The following is a 23,521-nucleotide window of genomic DNA, read 5'->3' as shown; positions in this document are numbered from 1 at the left end:
TATTCCCTTTAGAGCAAGAATTGAAAGGAAAACGGTGCACGTTCATGCTTGGCGATAACCATTTGGCTAACAAGGGTAACACCAAGTAAGTGGCACAATAAAAGGTTTCCGATGGGTCCGTCGTTCGGTTTGGTCACATATCGGATTTGTGTGGAACACTTCATGTCGACTTCCCTGTTTGTCATTTCTGCAAACGCCACGAAACTAGCAATCGTAGTGTCAAGAAACTGCGTATTGAACTCAAACGTTGCCGTTTCTTTGCGTAGCGCCGAGCCCCGATTACTTCAGCGTTTCCCCTCACACGTCTCCGCCCGCCGCAAAGACCAGTCTTGTCACTTAGATTTTTGTTCATCAGTTTCAGCAGCTGTTTTTGAAGAATGCCGATGTGAAGAAATAGCACACCAGTTGTATTAAAAAAGAATTTTTAACGCAAATAGTTGCTGAAACTGATGAGCAAAAATCTAAATGACAAGATTTATCTTTGTGCTAGGCGGAGACATTTGAGGGGAAACGCTGACGCAATCGGTCCTCTGCACTACCGTCAGAAATTGTGGAGAAATAGCACACTAGTTGCGTTGAAACTCCCCCTCCACCCACCCCCCTTCCAGTGCAATCGGACCTCTTCCTTTGTGCTACTTGTACTTGCTTCACGCAGTCAAAGAAAGAGACTAGACATGATGAAAGCCCAAAAGTAAGACTCCTTCACACATTGAAAGTAAAACTATGTTCTACTACAATTTCAAAGGAACAATTTCGAACATTAACCGGAAATTGCGAAAAAAAAAATGTGACATAAAACAAAAATATTGGCACTCGATATTGCCATTTAGATATCGGTATTTCGGTGAAAAGAATATCGCGATATATATCGATATTTTATCAACAGCCCAACTCCAGAGGAGCGTTCCACTTAGACAAGGACGGCGTTGCGATCTAGGGCTGCTAGGTCACTGCAGAGAAAGAGAACAGCCAGCATGTTAACTTATCTGACATTGCCGAGTGCCGGTGACGTCACGCTGCCGCAGGCAAAGGGCACGCCGGTTCCGCTTGTGTGTTTATAGAGTTCCACCAGCAGAGCTGTCGCGCTGCAAGTGAAGGACAAGGGACTCCCTTTACTCTCGGACTACCTTCGTCTCCGCGCGACGTAGAATCCGGAAGACGAAAACCGAATTTAGGGAACAGTTATCGCTGACATTTTTCACGTGTTGGGCTTGAAAAGATTTTTCTAGACCCATCAAATATCGTTTTCGTGTCTTACACGATTGGTGTCTATAAATCAGCTGTTTCCAGTCTCTTCATTGCCATGAAACATTATGGCTCACATTAAAAATTTTGGAACGATGTTTTGTGACTGGAAGATAATATTTGTAGTATCTTTCATTCCAATTTCAAATCTAGTTTTGTCTTTTCTGTACTACTTCAGGCCGGCCGATGTGGCCGAGCGGTTCTAGGCGCTTAAGTCCGGAACTGTTCTGCTGCTACGGTCGCAGGTAAGAATCCTGCCCCGGGGAGGAACTGCAAAAGGCACTGCACTGTTCTTCCCATTTTCTCAGTCTCGATCCTGCAACGCAATGTACTGCATACCTTATGTGCCGTGATCAGCAAGCCCTATACCAAAGTGCATGTATGAAATTGTTAATGTCCTCTCTTTTATTAGCAGTTACGTTGCTACCACAAACGTTACAAAATACTTTTCGGCTATTCAAACACTTGCGGGAGCTAATTTCTAAGAAACTGCAAAACTACGTTTAATAGCACAAATGTAACCTTACACCACTATAACACGTTAACAATGAACTAACCATCCCGCACTACAACGAGATAAGTGTCACGAACTACACCATTTTATTCAAATGAAATTTCCCTTACTTGTAACAGAATTTCTCTCTGTGGAACTTTGGATTGAATAAAAAACGAGTTTACTTGATTAGAAAAAACTGAACGTAATAGAACACTAATAATAGATCTCAAAACATGGCAGAAAAATTAGTTCAGAAATATTGGAATTTCCGTTAAACTTCAAAAATCATGTTTCACAATGTTATTGGCGGTTTCGTGATACACTGCTTTTCGGGAAAAGTGAAACAGTAACACCGAGAGATGAGATCGCAATGACATTTATTCCGTCGATTAGGGGGGTGACACTGCACAAATGATTAGTGTTACGGACCTGTACATGCACCGTACAGCACGGAGAAACGACACCACGAACTGTAATCGCAGCCGCTACGTGTCGTGGCATAGAGTCAAAAAGCACCTGAACATGCTGTTGGGAAATAGTCTGTCACGTGATTTGTAGGCGTGTCCACTGTGCCTGCAGGAGGACATGAACGAACAAGTTGCCCACCAACCATGTCCCAGACATGTTCGATGAGGAAAAAGTCAGGTGAACAGGCAGACCAGGGAAGCCGCGATGCCCGTCGTTCTTCAAAGAAGACTTTCGTATTTGTCGCCATCTGTTCCCGGGCGTAGTCTTGCTGAAATATATGGGTCAAATGGCTCTGAGCACTATGGGATTTAACTTCTAAGGTCATCATTCCCCTAGAACTCAGAACTACTTAAACCTAACTAACCTAAGGACATCACACACGTCCATGCCCAAGGCAGCGGTCGCGCGGTTTCAGACTGTACCATGTAGAACCGCTCGTCCGCTGCGGCCGGCTGCTGAAACATAGCATGCGGAACGGCCCGCAGGAGGGGCAGCGCCTCGGGCTGAAAGACCTCCCTGATGTAGCGGCAGCTGTTCAGGGTGTCCTCAAGACGAGAGATCGCGTCTGACAGGCAATGGCGCCCCAAAACATCACACTTAGCGTTTGTCCGCTATGCCGCTCAGCAATATAGTCTGCTCGATTGCGTTCAAGACGGCGGCGTGGAATACGTCTGCAGCCATCACTGCAGGACAATTTCAAGCGGGACTCGTCCGAAAATACTAAATTTTGCCACTCAGCACCCCACGCCATTGCCGGCGTTCACGTATGCGTTGCACGCTGCACGGTTGGTGGGTTCTGGTCAGTGGAATCAGACGCAATAGCATGCTTGCCACCATTGTAGCAGTCTCCGACTCGTGGTCTTACGGGTTCGATTCCCAGCGGGGTCAGGGATTTTCACCGGCCTGGAGATGACTGGGTGTTGTTGTGTCGTCTTCATCATCATCATTCATCCCCATTACGGTCGGAGGAAGGCAATACCAAACCACTTCCGCTAGAACCTTGCCTAGTACGCCGGTGCGGGTCTCCCGCATCGTCCCCTACGCTCTGTCGAAGAGTATGGGACTTCATCATCATCAACATCACCATTGTAGCCAGCAGAAGACGGCGTCCAACCGTCGGCGCAGACATGTCCACACTCGTTGCAGTGCTCCAACATGGCGTTAACACTGTCGAAGAAGCTGTTTTGTCCGTTACCGCCAAGCGGACAAGATGGCGGTCATCCCGTGGTGTGTGCGGCCTTTCTTCTCCACTGGTTCCACACATGCCTCACAGCGTGCCTTGTACGAGCTGCAATGGCACGGAACGACAGACCCACATACCGGAGACCAGTCATTCTGCCCCATTCGAGCGCATTCACACTCAACCGAGCGAGGTGGCGCAGTGGTTAGACACTGGACTCGCATTCGGGAGGACGACGGTTCAATCCCGCGTCCGGCCATCCTGATTTAGGTTTTCCGTGATTTCCCTAAATCACTCCAGGCAAATGCCGGGATGGTTCCTCTGAAAGGGCACGGCCGACTTCCTTCCCAATCCTTCCCTAATCCGATGAGACCGATGACCACGCTGTCTGGTCTCCTTCCCCAAAACCACCACCACCACCACCATTCGGCACCATTCGCATTCACTCTCTGGTGTTACACACTGTATCGTCGGAGAGCCATATTGCCACTTGGTTACACGTTTCCACTTCGTATGACAGCTCCACCGCGTTTGATTGTTATGTAACACTGGCCTGTCCGGCCAAACAGAAAAGAACGCACGTGCACGCCACCTCTCTGCCATTTCAGTCACTTACTACGGTTCCGCGGTTCTACACGTCCTCTTGTCACGGCCTGAGGAAGGCCATTGCTTCTTAGTGTTTCACTTTTTACACAATTAGTGTATTTTTATCAAAAAAAAGGAGGAAGAGACTGTACAAGAAAACTCTTATACCCGCAAATCAATGCTTCAAAAATATTTTGTTTTACACTGTGTCTTATTTATCCTGATCATCCCAAATACCCATTGTACATAAGCAAAATAAAAAAAAAAGTCAAGAAAATATGCTTGTCTTGTAAATTTGTTCGATCTTGAATGAACATTTGGCTGTGGAAACACATCTTTTTCAGATGGAGTCCAGACAATTTGACATGAGTTCAGAAGCTACCTGCCCGCATCTCGTGGTCGTGCGGTAGCGTTCTCGCTTCCCACGCCCGGGTTCCCGGGTTCGATTCCCGGCGGGGTCAGGGATTTTCTCTGCCTCGTGATGGCTGGGTGTTGTGTGCTGTCCTTAGGTTAGTTAGGTTTAATTAGTTCTAAGTTCTAGGCGACTAATGACCTCAGCAGTTGAGTCGCATAGTGCTCAGAGCCATTTGAACCAATCAGAAGCTACCTGGAGTAAATCGCTGTAGAGAAATCATAAAAAAAATCGCCCACAGAAATGCAAAATCACTATACGACGTCGTATTGCGAGACGAAAATGTTTCCACATTTGGTTCGTACTCAGGTAAAAATACATAAATTTTAAATGTGACTAACTTGAGAACAACAAAACAATATCTACCCAAACAGTTTTCTTTCACTGTTTGTGTAAAAACCTAAAAGTCGGTCCTTCTACACTACCTGATCAACAGTATTGGACACCTATTACTAGAGAATAATATGGCTGTCATGTTCACTTTTCGCCTTTATGACAGCTTGAACTCTGCTGGATACGCTTCCAATTACATGTCTGTATGTTTGTGGAGGAATGTTGCTCTATTCTCCCTCAACAGCCGGTACCAGAGTAGACAGTGATGCTGGACGCTCCATTGGATTCATGTTGGGGCTTTCGGCAGGTGACTTCATTTCAGGAACGTTATTGTCCACAATCAGTTGCTTTATAACACTGTTCATCGTCATAGTGATACAAACTTTCATCGTCTTCCAACTCTTCCTCTATTGGTAAAAGCACTCAATGCCTTAAAATATGTTCATATCCTTCCGCGCATTTACCGAGCGAGGTGGCGATATGGTTTGCACACTGGACTCGCATTCGGGACGACAACGATTCAAACCCATGTCCGGCCATATTGATTTAGGTCTTCCACGATTTCCCTAAATCGCTTGACGCAAGTTCCGGGACAGTTCCTTTGAAAGGGCACAGCCGACTTCCTTTTCCATCCCTCCCTAATGCGATGCGACCGATGACGTCGCTGTTTGGTCCCCTCCCGCGAATCAATCAATGTTTCCGCATTTAGCATTTACTTTAACGCCAAATACGAAAAACATCCCCACGACATAACACTTCGTCCTCCATATTTCACTGCTGGCACTGCATCTCCAGCAATTGGACAAACCCAAACCCTTCTACTGGGTTGCCACTGGGTATAGCGTCATTCATCACTCTAAATCAATCGTTTCTAGTCACCCACAGTACAGTGGGGTCACTCGTTGCTCTAAATCAGGCAGCGCCTAGCACTGTGTGCAAAACTGCAAGTGATTTATGGACCTGCTCTCTCAGACTTTCTCGATGTCACTGATTTATGGACCTGCTCTCTCAGACTTTCTCGATGTCACTGATTTATGGACCTGCTCTCTCAGACTTTCTCGATGTCACTGATTTATGGACCTGCTCTCTCAGACTTTCTCGATGTCACTCATTTATGGACCTGCTCTCTCAGACTTTCTCGATGTCACTGATTTATGGACCTGCTCTCTCAGACTTTCTCGATGTCACTCATTTATGGACCTGCTCTCTCAGACTTTCTCGATGTCACTCATTTATGGATCTGCTCTCTCAGACTTTCTCGATGTCACTGATTTATGGACCTGCTCTCTCAGACTTTCTCGATGTCACTGATTTATGGACCTGCTCTCTCAGACTTTCTCGATGTCACTGATTTATGGACCTGCTCTCTCAGACTTTCTCGATGTCACTGATTGACGGTACGCTTCTGGGTCTTCTGCTAATTTGTCCCTTCCATTTTCTGCACAATATTTTGACGACCGATCCAGCCATCAGCTGTGAGATATGATGTTATGTGTACTAAATGCGAGAACTGTAATACTGTGCAGAAAACGGAAACAACAACTCGGTACAGCATCCAGAAGCAAAATATTCATTTTTGACCCACTTATTAGTTATTTTCAACATATCAGTAGAAACTGCTTACCGTTACCAACTGTTCGTTCTTTTTCAAACGAATGATTCCAATAACTCAGTTCCAGCCAAAAACTGACCATCTCCTTTTTCCCTGTGGCGTTCAGATATACATAAGAAATGAAACACAGCCAGCAAGCTCTGACCGATCGTGCCGCAAGAAATGCATATCGTGGCAGTCGGCCGCGACCGTAAACAAGCGATGACTGTCCGAGGGGTGAGGGGCGGTGCAGGGAAGTAAGACCCGCCTCCCTCTCGAAGGGCTGCCAACTTACTTCTGCTTTCACGAAAACAAATTGTTTTTCTTTATTGTATTTCGATTTCCCCCACCCCCATGGGGAGCAGCCTCGGAGCAGCGTAATATGTCGCTCTACAGCCTACAGATAGAGTTAAAAAACATAATGAGGAGATATAACAATAAAAAGAGGTGATAAAACGGTGGCTGTTTAAAACTGGTACATGGCCAAAAAGTTGTGAAGAAAACAGAAAAAACAAACAGGTCAGTAATGCTGATTAAAAAAAAAACTTATGAAACAGACAAGCACAATTAAAAAATACGGCGACAGTCTGGTTTCTGTTCGCAGCACTGTAAAAAGAGGACACACAACACTGAACACTCACAGAAAACAGTGCACAGAAAACAGTACGAAGGTATATGGGTATGGGGGGCCACGGCAGGACCCGGACAGATTAAAGGAGGGGGGGGGGAGGAAGAGGGCAACCGATGGAGGGAGAGGGCACAGAAAAAGGGGGGGGAGCAGGGCAGCCGGGTGAAAGGAGTGGGGAAGACAGTGGAGGGGAAATAAAAAGGACTCAGGGGGAGAGAAAGGAGGCAATGAGTGGGTAGGTGGAGAAAAAACAGGATGTATGGAAGGGGGTGCAGTGGAGGTGAGGATCATAGTTGATAGGAGGGATAAATGGAGGGAGAGAGGGCATCATCCGGGAGGGGGAGTTGACGGAAGCCACCTTGGGAAAGGAGATGTAGGGTGTAGAGATGGAGGGTAGGGGGGACACAACGGTGAAGACGCGCCAGCGGGTGGGGGTTGGAGAGAAGAGGAGCAACCATGGGATGAGGGTGATCAAGTCAGCAGGAGGTGTTGAGGACGTGGACATGTTCGAGGAAAAGGAACAGATGGGGCAAACGAAAGCAAAGCTGACATAACGGTCATAACGAACCCTGATTCATAGTGAGAGTAGCATTCGAATACCTTTATGCACCAGGATTAATCTTTTGACTCATTTCAAAATAAGAAAAAAAAGAAGCCATTCACAGCACAAAGGAAATTGTAGTACACAAAGCCTTTGGTAGTGGCTACAGCGCCATTGTTTGCTGCAGTTGGCAGTGCTATTTTAGGCATGACCTCTACCATTAGCTAACGCAACCGTAGTTGAAAACGCTCCCCACATCAAACTACCACGATATAGTGTCCACATAATACTATACTTGGTTCATCATAGGAATAAACCTGATGTAAACAAACAAACGGGATGATTGGTTAGTAAAATGTTCAAATGGCTCTGAGCACTATGGGACTTAACTGCTGTGGTCATCAGTCCCCTAGAACTTAGAACTGCTTAAACCTAAATATCCTAAGGACATCACACACATCCATGCCCGAGGCAGGATTCGAACCTGCGACCGTAGCAGTCGCGCGGTTCCAAACTGTAGCGCCTAGAACCGCTCGGCCACTCCGGCCGGCGATTGGTTAGTAGCCGCAGCTCTCGTTCACTGGTGTTGTTCCGCTCTTAGAGGTAGGTCCTATTTATGTATTAGATACCATAGAAGGCCTACTATGTCACTCTAGATGAAACTTTAAGACAGTCTGGGTATTAACAGCCACGTAATTTTCATTTCAAAAATCGTGTACAGTCACTGTAAACGTTACTTATGCTCTGATTGTCTCACTGTTCATAAGTACCGTGAAAATGGACGACACTCCTTCCTGACCCATGGTGAAACACGTGCGTGGAACACCGTTAATAGCGAGAAACAAGTGTTAATGTTTTCCACAAGATTATAGACAGAAATCTGCTTTGACATGTCTTGAGAAACATTATGTAATAAAAAAAGGCACGGCATATTAATCGTATGCGTTGCATACTCGGTAACGTTATAGGTTGAAAATCGTGTGAGCTGGTGGGCGGCGATTCAAAACATAATACATCCTCAACGGAAGTTACGTTCTCTGCACGGCCACAGATTCACCTCGTAGGACAGCACGGCGACCCTACATCGACTTGATGGGACGACTTCCGGTTCATAAATTGGCAGTCTGTCTACCTACTGTGATCTGGAAGCAAGTGTGGTCAGATGTCAATAAGAGTGTCTTGTCGTCCGGTGTGTCTGCGTTGTGATACAAAGTTGTCAGTAATACACTGCCCACCAACCGGCGTTTAGCCGACATCCAACTCCTTGCCTCCCCCAACTGTGGCAGGTGTGGCCTGACCGATACCAGGGAACACCGCCTCCAGCGTCGCGCTGTTTCAGACGTGTGGAGGAGGGACTTGTCAGTTAGTGAAGGCTCTCAGCACTCGAACTACACTGGCCCACTAACAGTGTCGTTGCACTTGACTTTAAATATTTTCCGCCTGCAAAGCACAATATTGCTGTGTGGCTGTTAGGCCGTACCGTCTACGCCCTCATCGAGTGGCAAACTCATGGTGGACTTGTTTATTTGACTTGCATCTGGCAACAGTTTTTGAAGACGAAAAATAGTGACAAACATCGTGAACTCTTTGCAAGTTTCTTGTCAGCAGCATTACATCATGCGTATGTGATACTGCATCACACTTAATTTTTTCTGGTGGTGAGCCCTTCCTATTCTTTCACCTGATCTTTCAGTCTGGCACTCGAGATTCGATGATTCACAGACTGATCTCATTCATTTTTAATAGTTGATCAAGAAGAGGAAACGGAATTAGTTTTCTCTTAAAAGAGCACTAGGTAACAGGTTGTGGTTCCAATTCGGGACAAATTTGAAAAAGAAAGGGGTCAGGGATTTTCTCTGCCTCGTGATGACTGGGTGTTGTGTGATGTCTTTAGGTTAGTTAGGTTTAAGTAGTTCTAAGTTCTAGGGGACTGATGACCATAGATGTTAAGTCCCATAGTGCTCAGAGCCATTTGAACCATTTTTTGAAAAGAAAGAACAAAAAAAGAAATAAATACACCGGTTCTCGTCCGTTCACCGTGAAAAGAATGAAAGAATAAAAAACAAAAAGAAAAAGAAAAAAACAGTAAAAAGTGCACCGGTTCTCTTAAAAAAGGAAAAAGAGTAATAAATAAAAAACAAAGAAACAAAAAGGGAAAACAAAAAGAAAAAACGAAAAAAATAAAAAAGAAGAAAAAAAGCTCGTTAAAGTCTTTTTTTCGGTTTCAATACCTAAATCATTTAAATATGCAATTTATCAAATATACGGTAATTAGCTCATACTTAACCATCATTTTCATGCAAAATTCTGGGTTTCATTGCCAATACAATTCTTAATCATCTAAATTTTGTAAAAGATTGTTAAAGATTGTTGAAGTCGAGAAAACATTACACAATTAAATTTTTTGGAGAAAAATGAAAAATATGATATTCTGTTCGAATATGCCCATTGTTCTGTTGGAAGATGTAGTCTCACACGAGTCAGAGTGATAAGCGTCATAGAAACATGGAAAACTATAATTTTCAAGGTGTCGAACACACGGTACAAATGCCGGTTTTTACACTTGGCTCCTTAACAGTGCTATCTGAACCCAATAGAACTAATATGGAACCAAGTTCAGGGATTTTTCGCGAGAAACAACAAGACATTTAAGCTGCCAAACGTACTGGAACTAATGCTCGAAGCTTTCTGACACGTCACTGCCGAATCATGGCGAAATGTGGGACAGACCGTCACAAAAGAGGAGGAGGAGGAGGAAACGTGGACTTTTTGGTGACTTGGGACTCTGTTGCTGATCGCCTTGTTATCAGCATAGAAGTAAATGTATTCCTCGGAGTCCGATATAGAAGGAGTTCAGAGAGAGCCGTGCTCACTCCCAACTATGCGTTTTCTTGAACTTGGCTGTCGATCTGTGTTTGGTTTCCCGCTGTTGTTGCAGTTATGCCATGGTTCTTCCTCCTTCTACGTGTGACAGCAGCGATGTGCATCGATATTTGCACCGTGTACCATCTTTGATCTTGTGCATATAGTTTCCAGCTAGGGGGTCTGCAGGAGTGAGGACCAGGGAGGATCTCTGTGCGGTGCAGTCGGCTGGGTCCGCTGGCGGTCCCATCGCGGTGTCGGAGCGTGCGTGGAGCTGTCCGATCGCTACGAGATTAGTGGCTCACCGACCCAGGACGTCAAAGTTGAGTGGTGCGTTAAGTACCCAAGCCACAACCGTTCATGTTGTGTCGTTCGTTTCGGTGATTCGCTGTTGGGAAGCTTTTCCTGTGGGCAACAGCGAGTGTTTGCAATGGTGAAATCGAGCCGCCGTGCGGTGGAGTTAACTATATTGGTTCACTACAATTCAAGTGCATCAGCGGAACTTTCTGTCTTGTGGCTGTTAGTGTTCTGGTTACCTGCCCTGGCCACACAGGCAGTGCTCCTTTTTAGTGAAGTTAACTATATTACCTTATTTCAAAGTCAAGTGTACCAGCGAAATTTTCTGCCTTGTGGCCGTTAGTGTTCCGGTTACCCACAGTGGCCACTAACGTAATTTCCAGCAGCGTCCTTTCCTCACCTGTTGTCACTGTCCAACATGGTGTGTAGTTTCGACAGCTTAATACATATTTCATTGTGGATAATTATGTCTGTAAGAGTTTGGTCTTTGAGTTTTTATGTACCGATAGTTGGCGAGGAAGTCGTTTGGTCGGTTGGTCTGTGTCTCTTGGTTGGGTTACCGTCGGATCAAGTGTAGTTTGGCCCACTACCTGTCTCAACTAAGTGAACGTTAATGTTTTAATGTTTCGTGGGCAGCCCCCCCCCCCCCCCCCCCCCCACGCTCCCTACCTGGAGGCGTCTGAGTGCCGTTGTCTGTACTGTCCTGTTGGTAATCTATTACAGCCAACGTTTCAAAAAAAAAATATATTGTGTTTTATGTAAATCAGTTTATGTAAATCAATTGTGAGCCTTCAGCCACTTAAAACCTTATTCTTAAATTTAGTTATTGTCGTTGCGCTGCTTTTTCATTTTGTGTGCGTTCGACCATTGAAAATTTAAAGGTTAAGGTATTTTTGAATTTTTGGAAAATCAACTCTGGGCCTTCAGCCGCTTAAAGCCTTATTCTCAAAATTTCCCCTTAAGCGAAAACATTGCCGGATTCCGCCTTAAAAAATTATTGTAATATATTTTAAAATTTTGAAATTTAATTGTGGCCGTCACCCGTTTGTATTGCACCTTGCATGTGTTTGTTCTATCTACTTTTGCCTTGAGGCTTTCCATCTAGCTGTGATATATATGTACATATTTTAATTATTTTATTTGCTATTTTAACTGCATTTTTATCTGGTTGATTTTTAAGATTTCTTGTTTGGAGGCCTTCAGCCGTGAAAGATTTGGAGTTTGAGACTCGTAAAAGTTCGGCTATGTGCCGCTTTGGTTGTAAATGTGTTATTAAATTACAATGAATTACAATTTTAAGGTGAAGGTGACCCCAACCTTATTAGGCCCTTTCCACAATCCTAATCACCTGGTCTGCCCAAAGGGTTGATCGGGCGTATCACAGAGATTACCAGACGACTGACTGTAATACTTTCAGCGGGTTCAAATGGAACCCATAACTCACACAGAAAAATTACGCTTCTTAATGTCAGGAATTTTCATCACTCTTGTTTTTAATTACAATACTATGTTATCTAAGGTAGAGAGCGTCTTATGTTTTCCGTCTGGTCACTGTGTTTTACCTTATATTATTTCCTTCTGTTGAAAAATTAAGTGACATTAAAGACTATATTGATCTCTGCTCCCCTCTTTTTACGCCTTTATTACAACTGTTCACTTCACTGCAGGTTAGTTGGACCAGGTTGCTGGCTAGTGATCTAAAGGTTAAATGCGCCGGTAAAGCATAAAACATACCCTCATTGTCGGACGTAACTGTACTCGAGACAGCTTGGCTTCCGCTCCACGTGAAACGAAATCCAATGAGGTTCCAGCAAACGGGGAAGAATACACAGTGTAATGCTTACATGAGGTTTATTGTTCTGGAAATGGAAATGAGCGTTTGGCGTCATTGGCCGGGAGGCCCCTTGCGGGGCAGGTCCCGCCGCCTTGGTGCAGGACTTATTACATTCGACGCCACATTGGGCGACCTGCGCGCAGGATGGGGATGAAATGATGAAGAAGACAACACAACACCCAGTCCCTGAGCGGAGAAAATCTCCGACCCAGCCGGGAATCGAACCCGGCCCGGAGGACGGCAACCCGTCACACTGACCATTCACTATCGGGGCGGAGAGGTTTTTTCATGATGAACAGAGTATACAGGGTGTTACAAAAAGGTACGGCCAAACTTTCAGGAGACATTCCTCACACACAAATAAAGAAAAGATGTTATGTGGACATGTGTCCGGAAACGCTTAATGTCCATGTTAGAGCTCATTTTAGTTTCGTCAGTATGTATTGTACTTCCTCGATTCACCGCCAGTTGGCCCAATTGAAGGAAGGTAATGTTGACTTCGGTGCTTGTGTTAACATCCCACTCATTGCTCTACAGTACTAGCATCAAGCACATCAGTACGTAGCATCAACAGGTTAGTGTTCATCACGAACGTGGTTTTGCAGTCAGTGCAATGTTTACAAATGCGGAGTTGGCAGATGCCCATTTGATGTATGGATTAGCACGGGGCAATAGCCGTGGCGCGGTACGTTTGTATCGAGACAGATTTCCAGAACGAAGGTGTCCCGACAGGAAGACGTTCGAAGCAATTGATCGGCGTCTTAGGGAGCACGGAACATTCCAGCCTATGACTCGCGACTGGGGAAGACCTAGAACGACAAGGACACCTGCAATTGACGAGGCAATTCTTCGTGCAGTTGACGATAACCCTAATGTCAGCGTCAGAGAAGTTGCTGCTGTACAAGGTAACGCTGACCACGTCACTGTATGGCGAGTGCTACGGGAGAACCAGTTGCTTCCGTACCATGTACAGCGTGTGCAGGCACTATCAGCAGCTGATGGGCCTCCACGGGTACACTTCTGCGAATGGTTCATCCAACAATGCGTCAATCCTCATTTTAGTGAAAATGTTCTCTTTACGGATGAGGTTTCATTCCAGCGTGATCAAATTGTAAATTTTCACAATCAGCATGTGTGGGCTGACGAGAATCCGCACGCAATTGTGCAATCACGTCATCAACACAGATTTTCTGTGAACGTTTGGGCAGGCATTGTTGGTGATGTCTTGATTGGGCCCCATGTTCTTCCACCTACGCTCAATGGAGCACGTTATCATGATTTCATACGGGATACTCTACCTATGCTGCTAGAACATGTGCCTTTACAAGTACGACACAACATGTGATTCATGCACGATGGAGCTCCTGCACATTTCAGTCGAAGTGTTCGTACGCTTCTGAACAACAGATTCGGTGACCGATGGATTGGTAGAGGCGGACCAATTCCGTGGCCTCCACGCTTTCCTGACCTCAACCCTCTTGACTTTCATTTATGGGGGCATTTGAAAGCTCTTGTCTACGCAATACCGGTACCTAATGTAGAGACTCTTCCTGCTCGCATTGTGGACGGCTGTGATACAATACGCCATTCTGCAGGGCTGCGTCAGCGCATCAGGGATTCCATGCGACGGAGGGTGGATGCATGTATCCTCGCTAACGGAGGACATTTTGAACATTTCCTATAACAAAGTGTTTGAAGTCACGCTGGTACGTTGTGTTGCTGTGTGTTTCCATTCCTTGATTAATGTGATTTGCAGAGAAGCAATAAAATGAGCTCTAACATGGAAAGTAAGCTTTTCCGGACACATGTCCACATAACATATTTTCTTTCTTTGTGTGTGAGGAATGTTTCCTGAAAGTTTGGCCGTACCTTTTTGTAACACCCTGTAGACAAGTCCTCGAGGTCTCACAGTCAACAGTGTCTGACGGGTCCTCCTTTCCTTACTGACCGAGCGAGGTGGCGCAGTGGTTAGCACACTGGACTCGCATTCGGGAGGACGACGGTTCAATCCCGCGTCCGGCCATCATGATTTAGGTTTTGCGTGATCTCCCTAGATCATTTCAGGCAACTGCCGGGATGGTTCCTTTCAAAGGGCAGGGCCGATTTCCTTCCCCATCCTTCCCTAATCCGAACTTGTGCTCCGTCTCTAATGACCTCGTTATCGACGGGACGTTAGTCACTAATATCCTCCTCCTCCCTCCTTTCCTTACTACGACCACTACAGGTGCAGCGCTGGTGCGGTAGGCCTACTCACCCCTGGTGAGGCGCAGCTGGCAGGGTTTGCCCTCAAATATGGACAGCGGCACCACGTTGTGTCCGCAGCGGTCCCCCACGACAGCAGGCAGCAGCAGGTACACGGCCGACAGCGCTAGACACGTCGCCAACATGCTGCGGGAACACACACACAACACACCGTGAGCAGCTGGTCGCTAGGGTAGCTGGTTGGTGAGCAAGTAGCTTAGCTCTCTTAATTGGATTTCGGGTCGTGCCCGGCCAGACAATCACAGGAGATACGAGGGCTATCCACAAAGAACATTACGTTTTCGTTTGCGTCCGTTAGGGGCGGGGCTAGCGTGGCCATCTTGGTGTCATGGCATTCCGCAGCTCAGTCGGCACCCTGCCTGCCGTGCACTGAGGTTCGTGCTGTACTCCGTTGAGCTACTGTGACAGTTTGAAATGCCAGCGTTAATTGAAAATGCCGCGAAGTGTGAAGTGCGTTCTGTAATAAGGCTTCTGACTGCGAAAAACAGTACACCGATAGAAATCTATCGGCATCTTTGAGAAGTGTATGGGGACAACATAATCACTGAAGGTGGAGTGCGTCAGTGGGTCATAAAATTTAAAAATGGCCGAACTAACGGTCACGACGAAGAGTGAAGTGGAAGACCCAGCATAGTGACTGCCGAACTTGTCGAAAAAGTCGATGCCGCGGTCCGTGAAAACCATAATTTCACAATAACGGAACTCTCTATGAGTTTTCCACAAATTTCACGAAGTTTGTTGCACGAAATCATTACCGAAAAGCTTGGTTACCACAAGTTTTGTGCAAGATGGATACCAAAACTCTTGACAGAGATTCACAAAAATCAGCGAATGGCTGCAGCGTTAAAGTTTTTGGACGCTTACGAGAAAGATGGCGACTCATTACTTGATCGCATCGTTACTGGTGACGAAACACGGGTTAAGCATGTGAACTGCGAGACAAAATTGCAGTCAATGCTGTGGGGGCACACAAATCCCCCCCCCCCCCAAAAACGCAAGAAATGCATGCAGACAATGTCGGCAAGGAAGGTGATGGCGACTGTCTTTTGGGACAGAAAAGGTGTGATTTTTGCGGATTTCCTGGAAAGAGGCACTACAATAAACTCTCAAAGGTATTGCCAAACTCTGCACAACCTCAGAAGAGCAATACAAAACAAGCGCAGGGGAAAGTTGGGCTCAAAGATCTTGCTGATTCACGACAATGATGCCCGCATCTCGTGGTCGTGCGGTAGCGTTCTCGCTTCCCACGCCCGGGTTCCCGGGTTCGATTCCCGGCGGGGTCAGGGATTTTCTCTGCCTCGTGATGGCTGGGTGTTGTGTGCTGTCCTTAGGTTAGTTAGGTTTAAGTAGTTCTAAGTTCTAGGGGACTGATGACCATAGATGTTAAGTCCCATAGTGCTCAGAGCCACGACAATGCCCGGGCCCACACGGCAAATGCCACTCGTGAAGTTCTCGAATCTTTCAAGTGGGAGTTGCTTCCTCATCCGCCGTACAGTCCCGACCTGGCACCGAGCGACTTCCACTTATTCCCAGCAATGGAGAAGTGGTTGGCTGTGCAGCGTTTTGATGGCAACGCACAGCTTCAAGAAGAGGTAACCACGTGGTTGAAGGCGCAGGCGGCCGAATTTAACGACGAAGGAATTTCCAAACTCGTCCATCGCTACGATAAGTGCCTCAATTTAAATGGCAACTATGTTGAAAAGTAGTATTTAAGTGTGGCTTTCATCTGTATATAATAAAAAAAATTCCAATACTTTATTTATTTTCAATTCCAAAACGTAATGTACTTTGTGGATAGCCCTCGTATTGTATTACAAGTGGTTTTGTCAATTCATGGTAGACATTATGAAGTCGTACCCTGATACGACGCAACGCAGGATTAACAGAGGACTGATCTGACATAAAACAAGATTTACAACTAGAGTATACGAAAACGAGACTAAAATGGAACACAAGAGATACACTGGTAGTATACTATAAAAATCCTTCTGTGGAACATAGTAAGAACCGGTGAAACTTCCCCATTGTATGCAAAGAATGACAGTGCTGGAAAAACTCTTACGTTATTTTATTTTCACACAGCTGAGCAAAACAGAACGTACTCAGACAGATCTCTCTTTACTTGGTCTGATCATCACTAAACTGACACACAATATTTATAGGGCAACGCAATCTGACTTCCAATAGTCCCTACAAAAGAACGGCCCTGACTAACAATAACCTGTACCTTTCATGAATCACTTACCTCACAAAAATCTTCATTACTCGAACTACTGCAATACAGCGTGCGCCAAAACTGCCAGATAAATAAAAGATTCTACCTACTGAAGGCACTAACTACCGATAGGCATAGTTAGCAAATGAAAGATTTTGATAGAGAACAAACAATGTATTTACCTTAATAGTGTTCAAAAGTCATAATATGTATGTATCAGTTCGTGACATCCAGTCTTACAAATTTCCTTTTTCTGCTATGTAAGTAGGTTGTTTAGGTTTTTATGTTGATAACGCCACGTAGTGCTCTGTATGAAAATCGCTGACTGCGCTGTGTGCAGTCTGTGGCTGGTTGGACTCATTGTTGGAATATTCGCTTGTGTAGTGTTGGGCAGTTGGATGTGAACAGCGCGTGGCGTTGGGCAGTTGGAGGTGAGCCGTTAGGACTGGCGGATGTGGGGAGAGAGATGCCAACGCTTTGATAGGTACTATGAGCGGACGATCTGGGCGTGTGTCCGTCAGAAAAAGGAAATTTTTTGACTGGATGCCATGAACTGATATACAGGGTGTTACAATAAGGTACGGCCAAACTTTCAAAAAACATTCCTCAACCACAAAGAAAGAAAATATGTTATGTGGACATGTGTCCGGAAACGCTTACTTTCCATGTAGAGCTCATTTTATTACTTCTCTTCAAATCCCATTAATCATGGAATGGAAACACACAGCAACAGAACGTTCCAGCGTGACTTCAAACACTTTGTTACAGGAAATGTTCAAAATGTCCTCCGTTAGCGAGGATACATGCATCCACCCTCCGTCGCATGGAATCCCTGATGCGCTGACGCAGCCCTGCAGAATGGCGTATTGTATCACAGCCGTCCACAATATGAGCACGAAGAGTCTCTACATTTGGTACCGGGGTTGCGTAGACAAGAGCTTTCAAATGCCCCCATAAATGAAAGTCAAGAGGGTTGAGGTCAGGAGAGCGTGGAGGCCACGGAATTCGTCCGCCTCTATCAATCCATCGGTCACCGAAACTGTTGTTGAGAAGCGTACGAACACTTCGACTGAAATGTGCAGGAGCTCCATCGCGCATGAACCACATGTTGTGTCGTACTTGTAAAGGCACATGTTCTAGCAGCACAGGTAGAGTATCCCGTGAAATCTTGATAACGTGCTCCATTGAGCGTAGGTGCACGAAACCAAAATGAGCTCTAACATGGAAATTAAGCGTTTCCGAACACATGTCCACATAACATCTTTTCTTTATTTGTGTGTGAGGAATGTTTCCTGAAATTTTGGCCTTACCTTTTTGTAACACCCTTTATACATTATGACTTTTGAACACTATTAAGGTAAATACATTGTTTGTTCTATATCAAAATCTTTCATTTGCTAACTATGCCTATCAGTAGTTAGTGCCTTCCGTAGTTAGAATCTTTTATTTAGCTGGCAGGTTTGGCGCTCGCTGTATTGCAGTAGTTCGAGTAATGAAGATTTTTGTGAGGTAAGTGATTCATGAAAGGTATAGATTATTGTTAGTCAGGGCCGTTCTTTTGTAGGGATTATTGAAAGTCAGATTGCGTTGCCCTATAAATATTGTGTGTCAGTTTAGTGATGATCAGACCAAGTAAAGAGAGAACTGTCTGAGTACGTTCAGTTTTGCTCAGCTGTGTGAAAATCAAATAACGTAAGAGTTTTTCCAGCACTTTCTTTACATACAAAGAGGAAGCGTCACTGGTAAATCACCATTTGTACACTTTTGGGATATCCCCAGTTCAGTTCACATTAACGTCTACACAAGCTGTTTCCATAAAAGCGTACAAAAATTTGACGGAACATTCTATGTTCCATTCAACAATTTGAGGCAGCGAACCTGGGGTCGGAGAAGCCAGCTTACGAAGATAATAGGAATAAAATCACGTTACTGTGTACAATTTTTATTTACATTAGTTACAGTTAAATACAAATACCATCACTGACACATTGAACGTGCCACTTGTTCTGTACCTTACCAACTGTGCTGAAACTGACGGCCATCAACTTCAGTGCAAGCGTGATATCGGCGAACGAGATCTGACGCACCGTGAGAAATATCCCTGTTGTATATCGAATCATATCATAGGCAGCTACAATTATGGCAAATAATTCCATCTCCATATCCACTGGGGTCTCATACGCATGTGGCTTTAGATATCGACATAAAAGTAATTCAGGTCAGGTGACCTCGCAGGCCATGGAAGGGGACCTCAGCTTGCACTCCAGCGACCTGGAAATACAGCACTGAGATGGTTGCGGACATCTAAAATGAAGTGAGGCGGCGCACCATCCTGTTGTATCCACATCCTCTCACGAACAGCCAAGAGTACGTTCTCCAACAACTCAGGTAGAACTCTCTGCACGAAGTTCAAGTACAGCTGGTCATTCAGATGGTCGGGTAGAACAAAACCTGCATCATGACTTCCCAGTACTCAGGCTTGTCCCCCTTTTTTCCTTGCAGGAAATAAAGAATTTACACGTAAAAAAAAGTACGTGTAAACTTTGACACATGTTTGATGTACATAAGCTGGGAAACAGTAAGCCTAGAAAAAGCGGTAGACAAGTTTACTTCCATATCTCCTGAAGATGGTTTCTCCGACTGCTGGTTCCCAACCTCAAATTGTTCAGTGGAGCATTCTCTATGTCCTGCATGCCCTTACGGAAACACCCTGTATTTCTAAATTAACAATTAAATGTTCGTATGTCCTGTGAGAATTGTTTCAAAAGCTGTGGATAGAGAAATGAATATTTGGGCAAGTCCATAAATATCGTCTAAACAGAACAGGCGAATAGTTTACAAAACCAGAGTCATGTATTGGAGGCACAGGTATAAATACACCAGTATCACAAACGTATACATGGGAGGTACATCTTGACATAAATGTAGAGGCTGAGCGTTCCATATTCTGCAGAGTAGGATGTGGGGATATGGGCAGTTAATTTACCTTTGTTATTCCCCTGGCATTCTAAGTACCAGTAGCAGTGCGGGAAGCTACATTTTAGTGTTGTCACACCTGATGACCTCGTTCAGTAGCTTACACATCGCAGTATCGTTGGATGCTAAAAAGGTTTGAAGCTGCTCGAGTCCGAAGAGTAGTTGCAAAGCCGTTTATGTGATACGTGTTTCGAGGGCGTTGTAGAAATGTATGGTTTGGATCTTCTTCCTCTCCGCAAACATGTAGGAGCGTGGCGCTTAGGCTTATCCTATAGAGGTGTTTGTTGAACTTCTAATGATCAAATTTCAGCGGTGCTATAACGGTCGAGAAGCTACTCGTTATATTTTACTATACCATGGTACTTTTGGAACTGTGGGATGAAATAGTACCCAGTGACTGCCTCTGATTTTAGATATCTGCGACCATTCCTCTTGCGAGTCCGAACAACCACTTTCTGAGCATGGGTATCAGTGTTCATTTTCTGGTATCCCAGAGTGGCGTTTCATCCATACCACCACGATGTTGCAACAGTTCCTGCGCATCCGAACCACAACTTCGACAACTATATATGAAGATGGTATCTGTTCTTTTCGGACATGTCCGAAACAACAGATACCATCGGTGACCATGCAGCTCTCTTAGCATCCTCAAATATCCAGCAGATATTTGAGGATGTAGGTTGCAAGTGATACTCTGGGTTGAGGATGTTGGCACAAGAGAGGAATTCGTGGCGGACCGCGTCAGACCAGTCAGAATACTGATGACTCAAAAAAAAAAATCTTTTCTTCTTGTGACTCTCAGTCTGACGTCTGCTTTTCCTACTATTTGTTTTGTGTGGTCATTCCACTTAGGCCATTGTGGATAGTTACTCGTAGATATTTTACGGTAGATACTATTTCCAGCAATATCGATATGAAACGAAAGGGCTCGCGTTTCGTGGCAATAAAAAAACAGGTAGAGGAGCGTACCAGGGTTACCAGTGCAGGAATTTGAGGTCGTAGATGCCATTGGAATAAAGAAACGAATATTGATGGAAATGAGGTGTAAAGAAAAAGAGATGAGAATTATTGGTATGGTGGTACCAGATGACTGTATCAGTTTTATTATGGGAAAGAATCTTCTGGTACAATACCCTGACGTCGTGAGTTTGGAGAAGGTAAGTGGTCCGGAGAATACAACGAAATTTGGAAATACTGATGTTATTCTCAGGCGCTATATCCCTCCAGATCCTTGAAATATGATATAGGGAGTTACCTAATATGATATAAGCATTGATTTGATAAAACTTGAAGGCAGTCTGAATGCTCACAGATACGTGGTGTGCGAGGGTTGGCACTATATGTAGTGGTTGGCAGTACCTCCGCGTCCTGGACTTGTGATGTCACTGGTGGAGCTGGTTGTTTATCAGAGAGAGGCACGGAGGTTGGTTGTTGGTGCTTAGTTGGAAGCGCAGTCCGGAGCTGGTCGGACAGGTGACACTGTAGTTGTGCGTTGCCTGTGTTTGAGGTGGTGCCCACTCGTCCAACGTGAACGTAGACGATGTGCAACCAGCCGTGCTCTTCCTACGCTCCGTGTTAAGAGTACTGACATTTGTGACTCTCTTCTAGCAATGCACTATGTGTCTGAACACCTGGCTGAAAATGACTTCGTGGCGCCCTCCATCGGTAACGATGGAATTCAATATGGTCTTGGCCCACCCTTAGCCTTGATGACAGCTTCCACTCTCGCAGGCATACGTTCAGTCAGGTGTTGGAAGGTTTCTTGGGGAATGGCAGCCCATTCTTCACGGAGTGCTGCACTGAGGAGAGGTATCGATGTGGGTCGATGAGGCGTGGCACGAATTCGGCGTTCCAAAACATCCCAAAGCTGTTCTATAGGATTCAGGACAGATTCTGTGCAGGCCGGTCCATTACAGGGATGTTATTGTCGTGTAACCACTCTGCCACAGGCCGTCCATTATGAACAGTGCTCGATCGTATTGAAAGATGCAATCGCCATCCCCGCATTGCTCCTCAACAGTGGGAAGTAAGAAGGTGCTTAAACATCAATGTAGACCTGTGCTGTGATAGTGCCACGCAAAACAACAAGGGGAGCAAGCCCCCTACATGGAAAACACGACCACACCATAACACCACCACCTCCGAATTTTACTGTTGGCACTACACACGCTGGCAGATGACGTTCACTGGGCATTCGCCATACCCGCACCGTACCATCGGATGCCACATTGTGTGCCGTGATTCGTCACTCCACAGAACGTTTTTCCACTGTTCAATCGTCCATTGTTTACGCTCCTTACACCAAGCGAGGCGTCGTTTGGCATTTACTGGCATGTGTGGCTTATGAGCAGCCAAGTTTTCTCAGCTCCCGCCTAAATGTCATAGTACTTGCACTGGATCCTGATGCAGTTTGGAATTCCTGTGTGATGCCTTGGATAGCTACCTGCCTATTACACATGTCAGTCAACAGACGAGTTCGGCCTGTACGCTTTTGTGCTGTACCTGTTCAGATATCGGGGTGGCTCTCATTGTCTGTGACGGGGAGTCAGTTGAAGGTCCAGATGACACATATCCGGTAGTACTACTAGACATGAGTACATATCAAAATAGACATATTAATGGTGAAATTCTGCACAGGGAATAAATGTTAACACACTGTAGTGCGCATTTGACACCCAGTACGTTACTGTAAACTGCGTTCATTACGTCCATACATGAACTGAAGTCAACGTCAGTCATACATCAACTGATGTATAAGGCACGCCGGGCATTTTGTCGTCGTTCAGCTTGCACTTTAGAATGGCTACAAGGCCGAAATCATGACAGTGTGAAATAAATGAACAGCAATTTACAATGAAATAGTAGAAATTTCTTTCAAAATGTTCTACACGTTTGTGGTCACCCGTAATGGAAAAATCATTTTCTGTAGAAATTCCGAGAGATGTTCCAACAAAAGTCAGTTTTCATATTACTTCTTTCCATATATAACAAGGGGCTAAAAATCAGAGAAATTAGTTGGCATGCGGAGCTTTATCGACAATCGATCCTCTCACGCGCTACTCGTGATTAGAACAAAGAAGGACCACAGGGCGTGAGGCACTCTCCGCCAGACACCTGAAGGTGCTGAAAGTGCACACTTAGGAGTAAAATATGGCGACTCGTTTCTTTACCTGCGATGTTGCGTTGACAACGACCCGGATACTAAAGGTGTACAATGTGTGAGGCTCGTTTTAAAGCGCGACCGTCACGTGTAGGAAATGGTGCCGAACGCTATCTAATCGGCGAGCTGGAGGCAATAATTGTAGCTGCGGGGAATTCGCTCGTTAAGGAAGAGGACACGCCCAACAGGTTTCCAATCAGAGGCGTACCTGCGACGACCAAAGTGGGAACATCTAGACACACACACACACACACACACACACACACACACACACACATATATACACGCGCGAACACTCCCTCACGGGCAGACACAACATCCGGCGTCAGATGGACACCTCCTGCAATATCCATGTTGCTCCTGCACTTTTTATAATGTCATCTACCCACCTATATTGAGTGGCAGACAGAGCGAGGTAGCGCATTTTTTAACACAC

General features: G+C 45.3%; 1 protein-coding gene across 1 annotated transcript in view; it reads right to left on the bottom strand.

Annotated features, from left to right (window-relative positions):
* The window catches only part of LOC124551034 (peroxidase-like), a 151,863-nt gene extending 128,723 nt beyond the window's left edge, over window positions 1-23,140 (bottom strand). Inside the window, exons 1-2 of the mRNA XM_047125889.1 lie at window positions 23,096-23,140; window positions 14,727-14,860 (exon numbers count right to left, since the gene is read on the bottom strand). Coding sequence (XP_046981845.1) covers window positions 14,727-14,859 — 133 coding nt within the window. The 5' untranslated portion in view covers window position 14,860; window positions 23,096-23,140. The remainder of the gene's footprint in view (window positions 1-14,726; window positions 14,861-23,095) is intronic.
* Between the last annotated feature and the right edge of the window lie 381 nt (window positions 23,141-23,521).

This window comes from Schistocerca americana, chromosome 9, assembly GCF_021461395.2.
Source record: "Schistocerca americana isolate TAMUIC-IGC-003095 chromosome 9, iqSchAmer2.1, whole genome shotgun sequence".
NCBI lineage: Eukaryota > Metazoa > Arthropoda > Insecta > Orthoptera > Acrididae > Schistocerca > Schistocerca americana.
The sequence above is the reverse complement of the archived record's forward strand: the minus strand, read 5'-3'. Positions and strand labels throughout refer to the sequence as shown.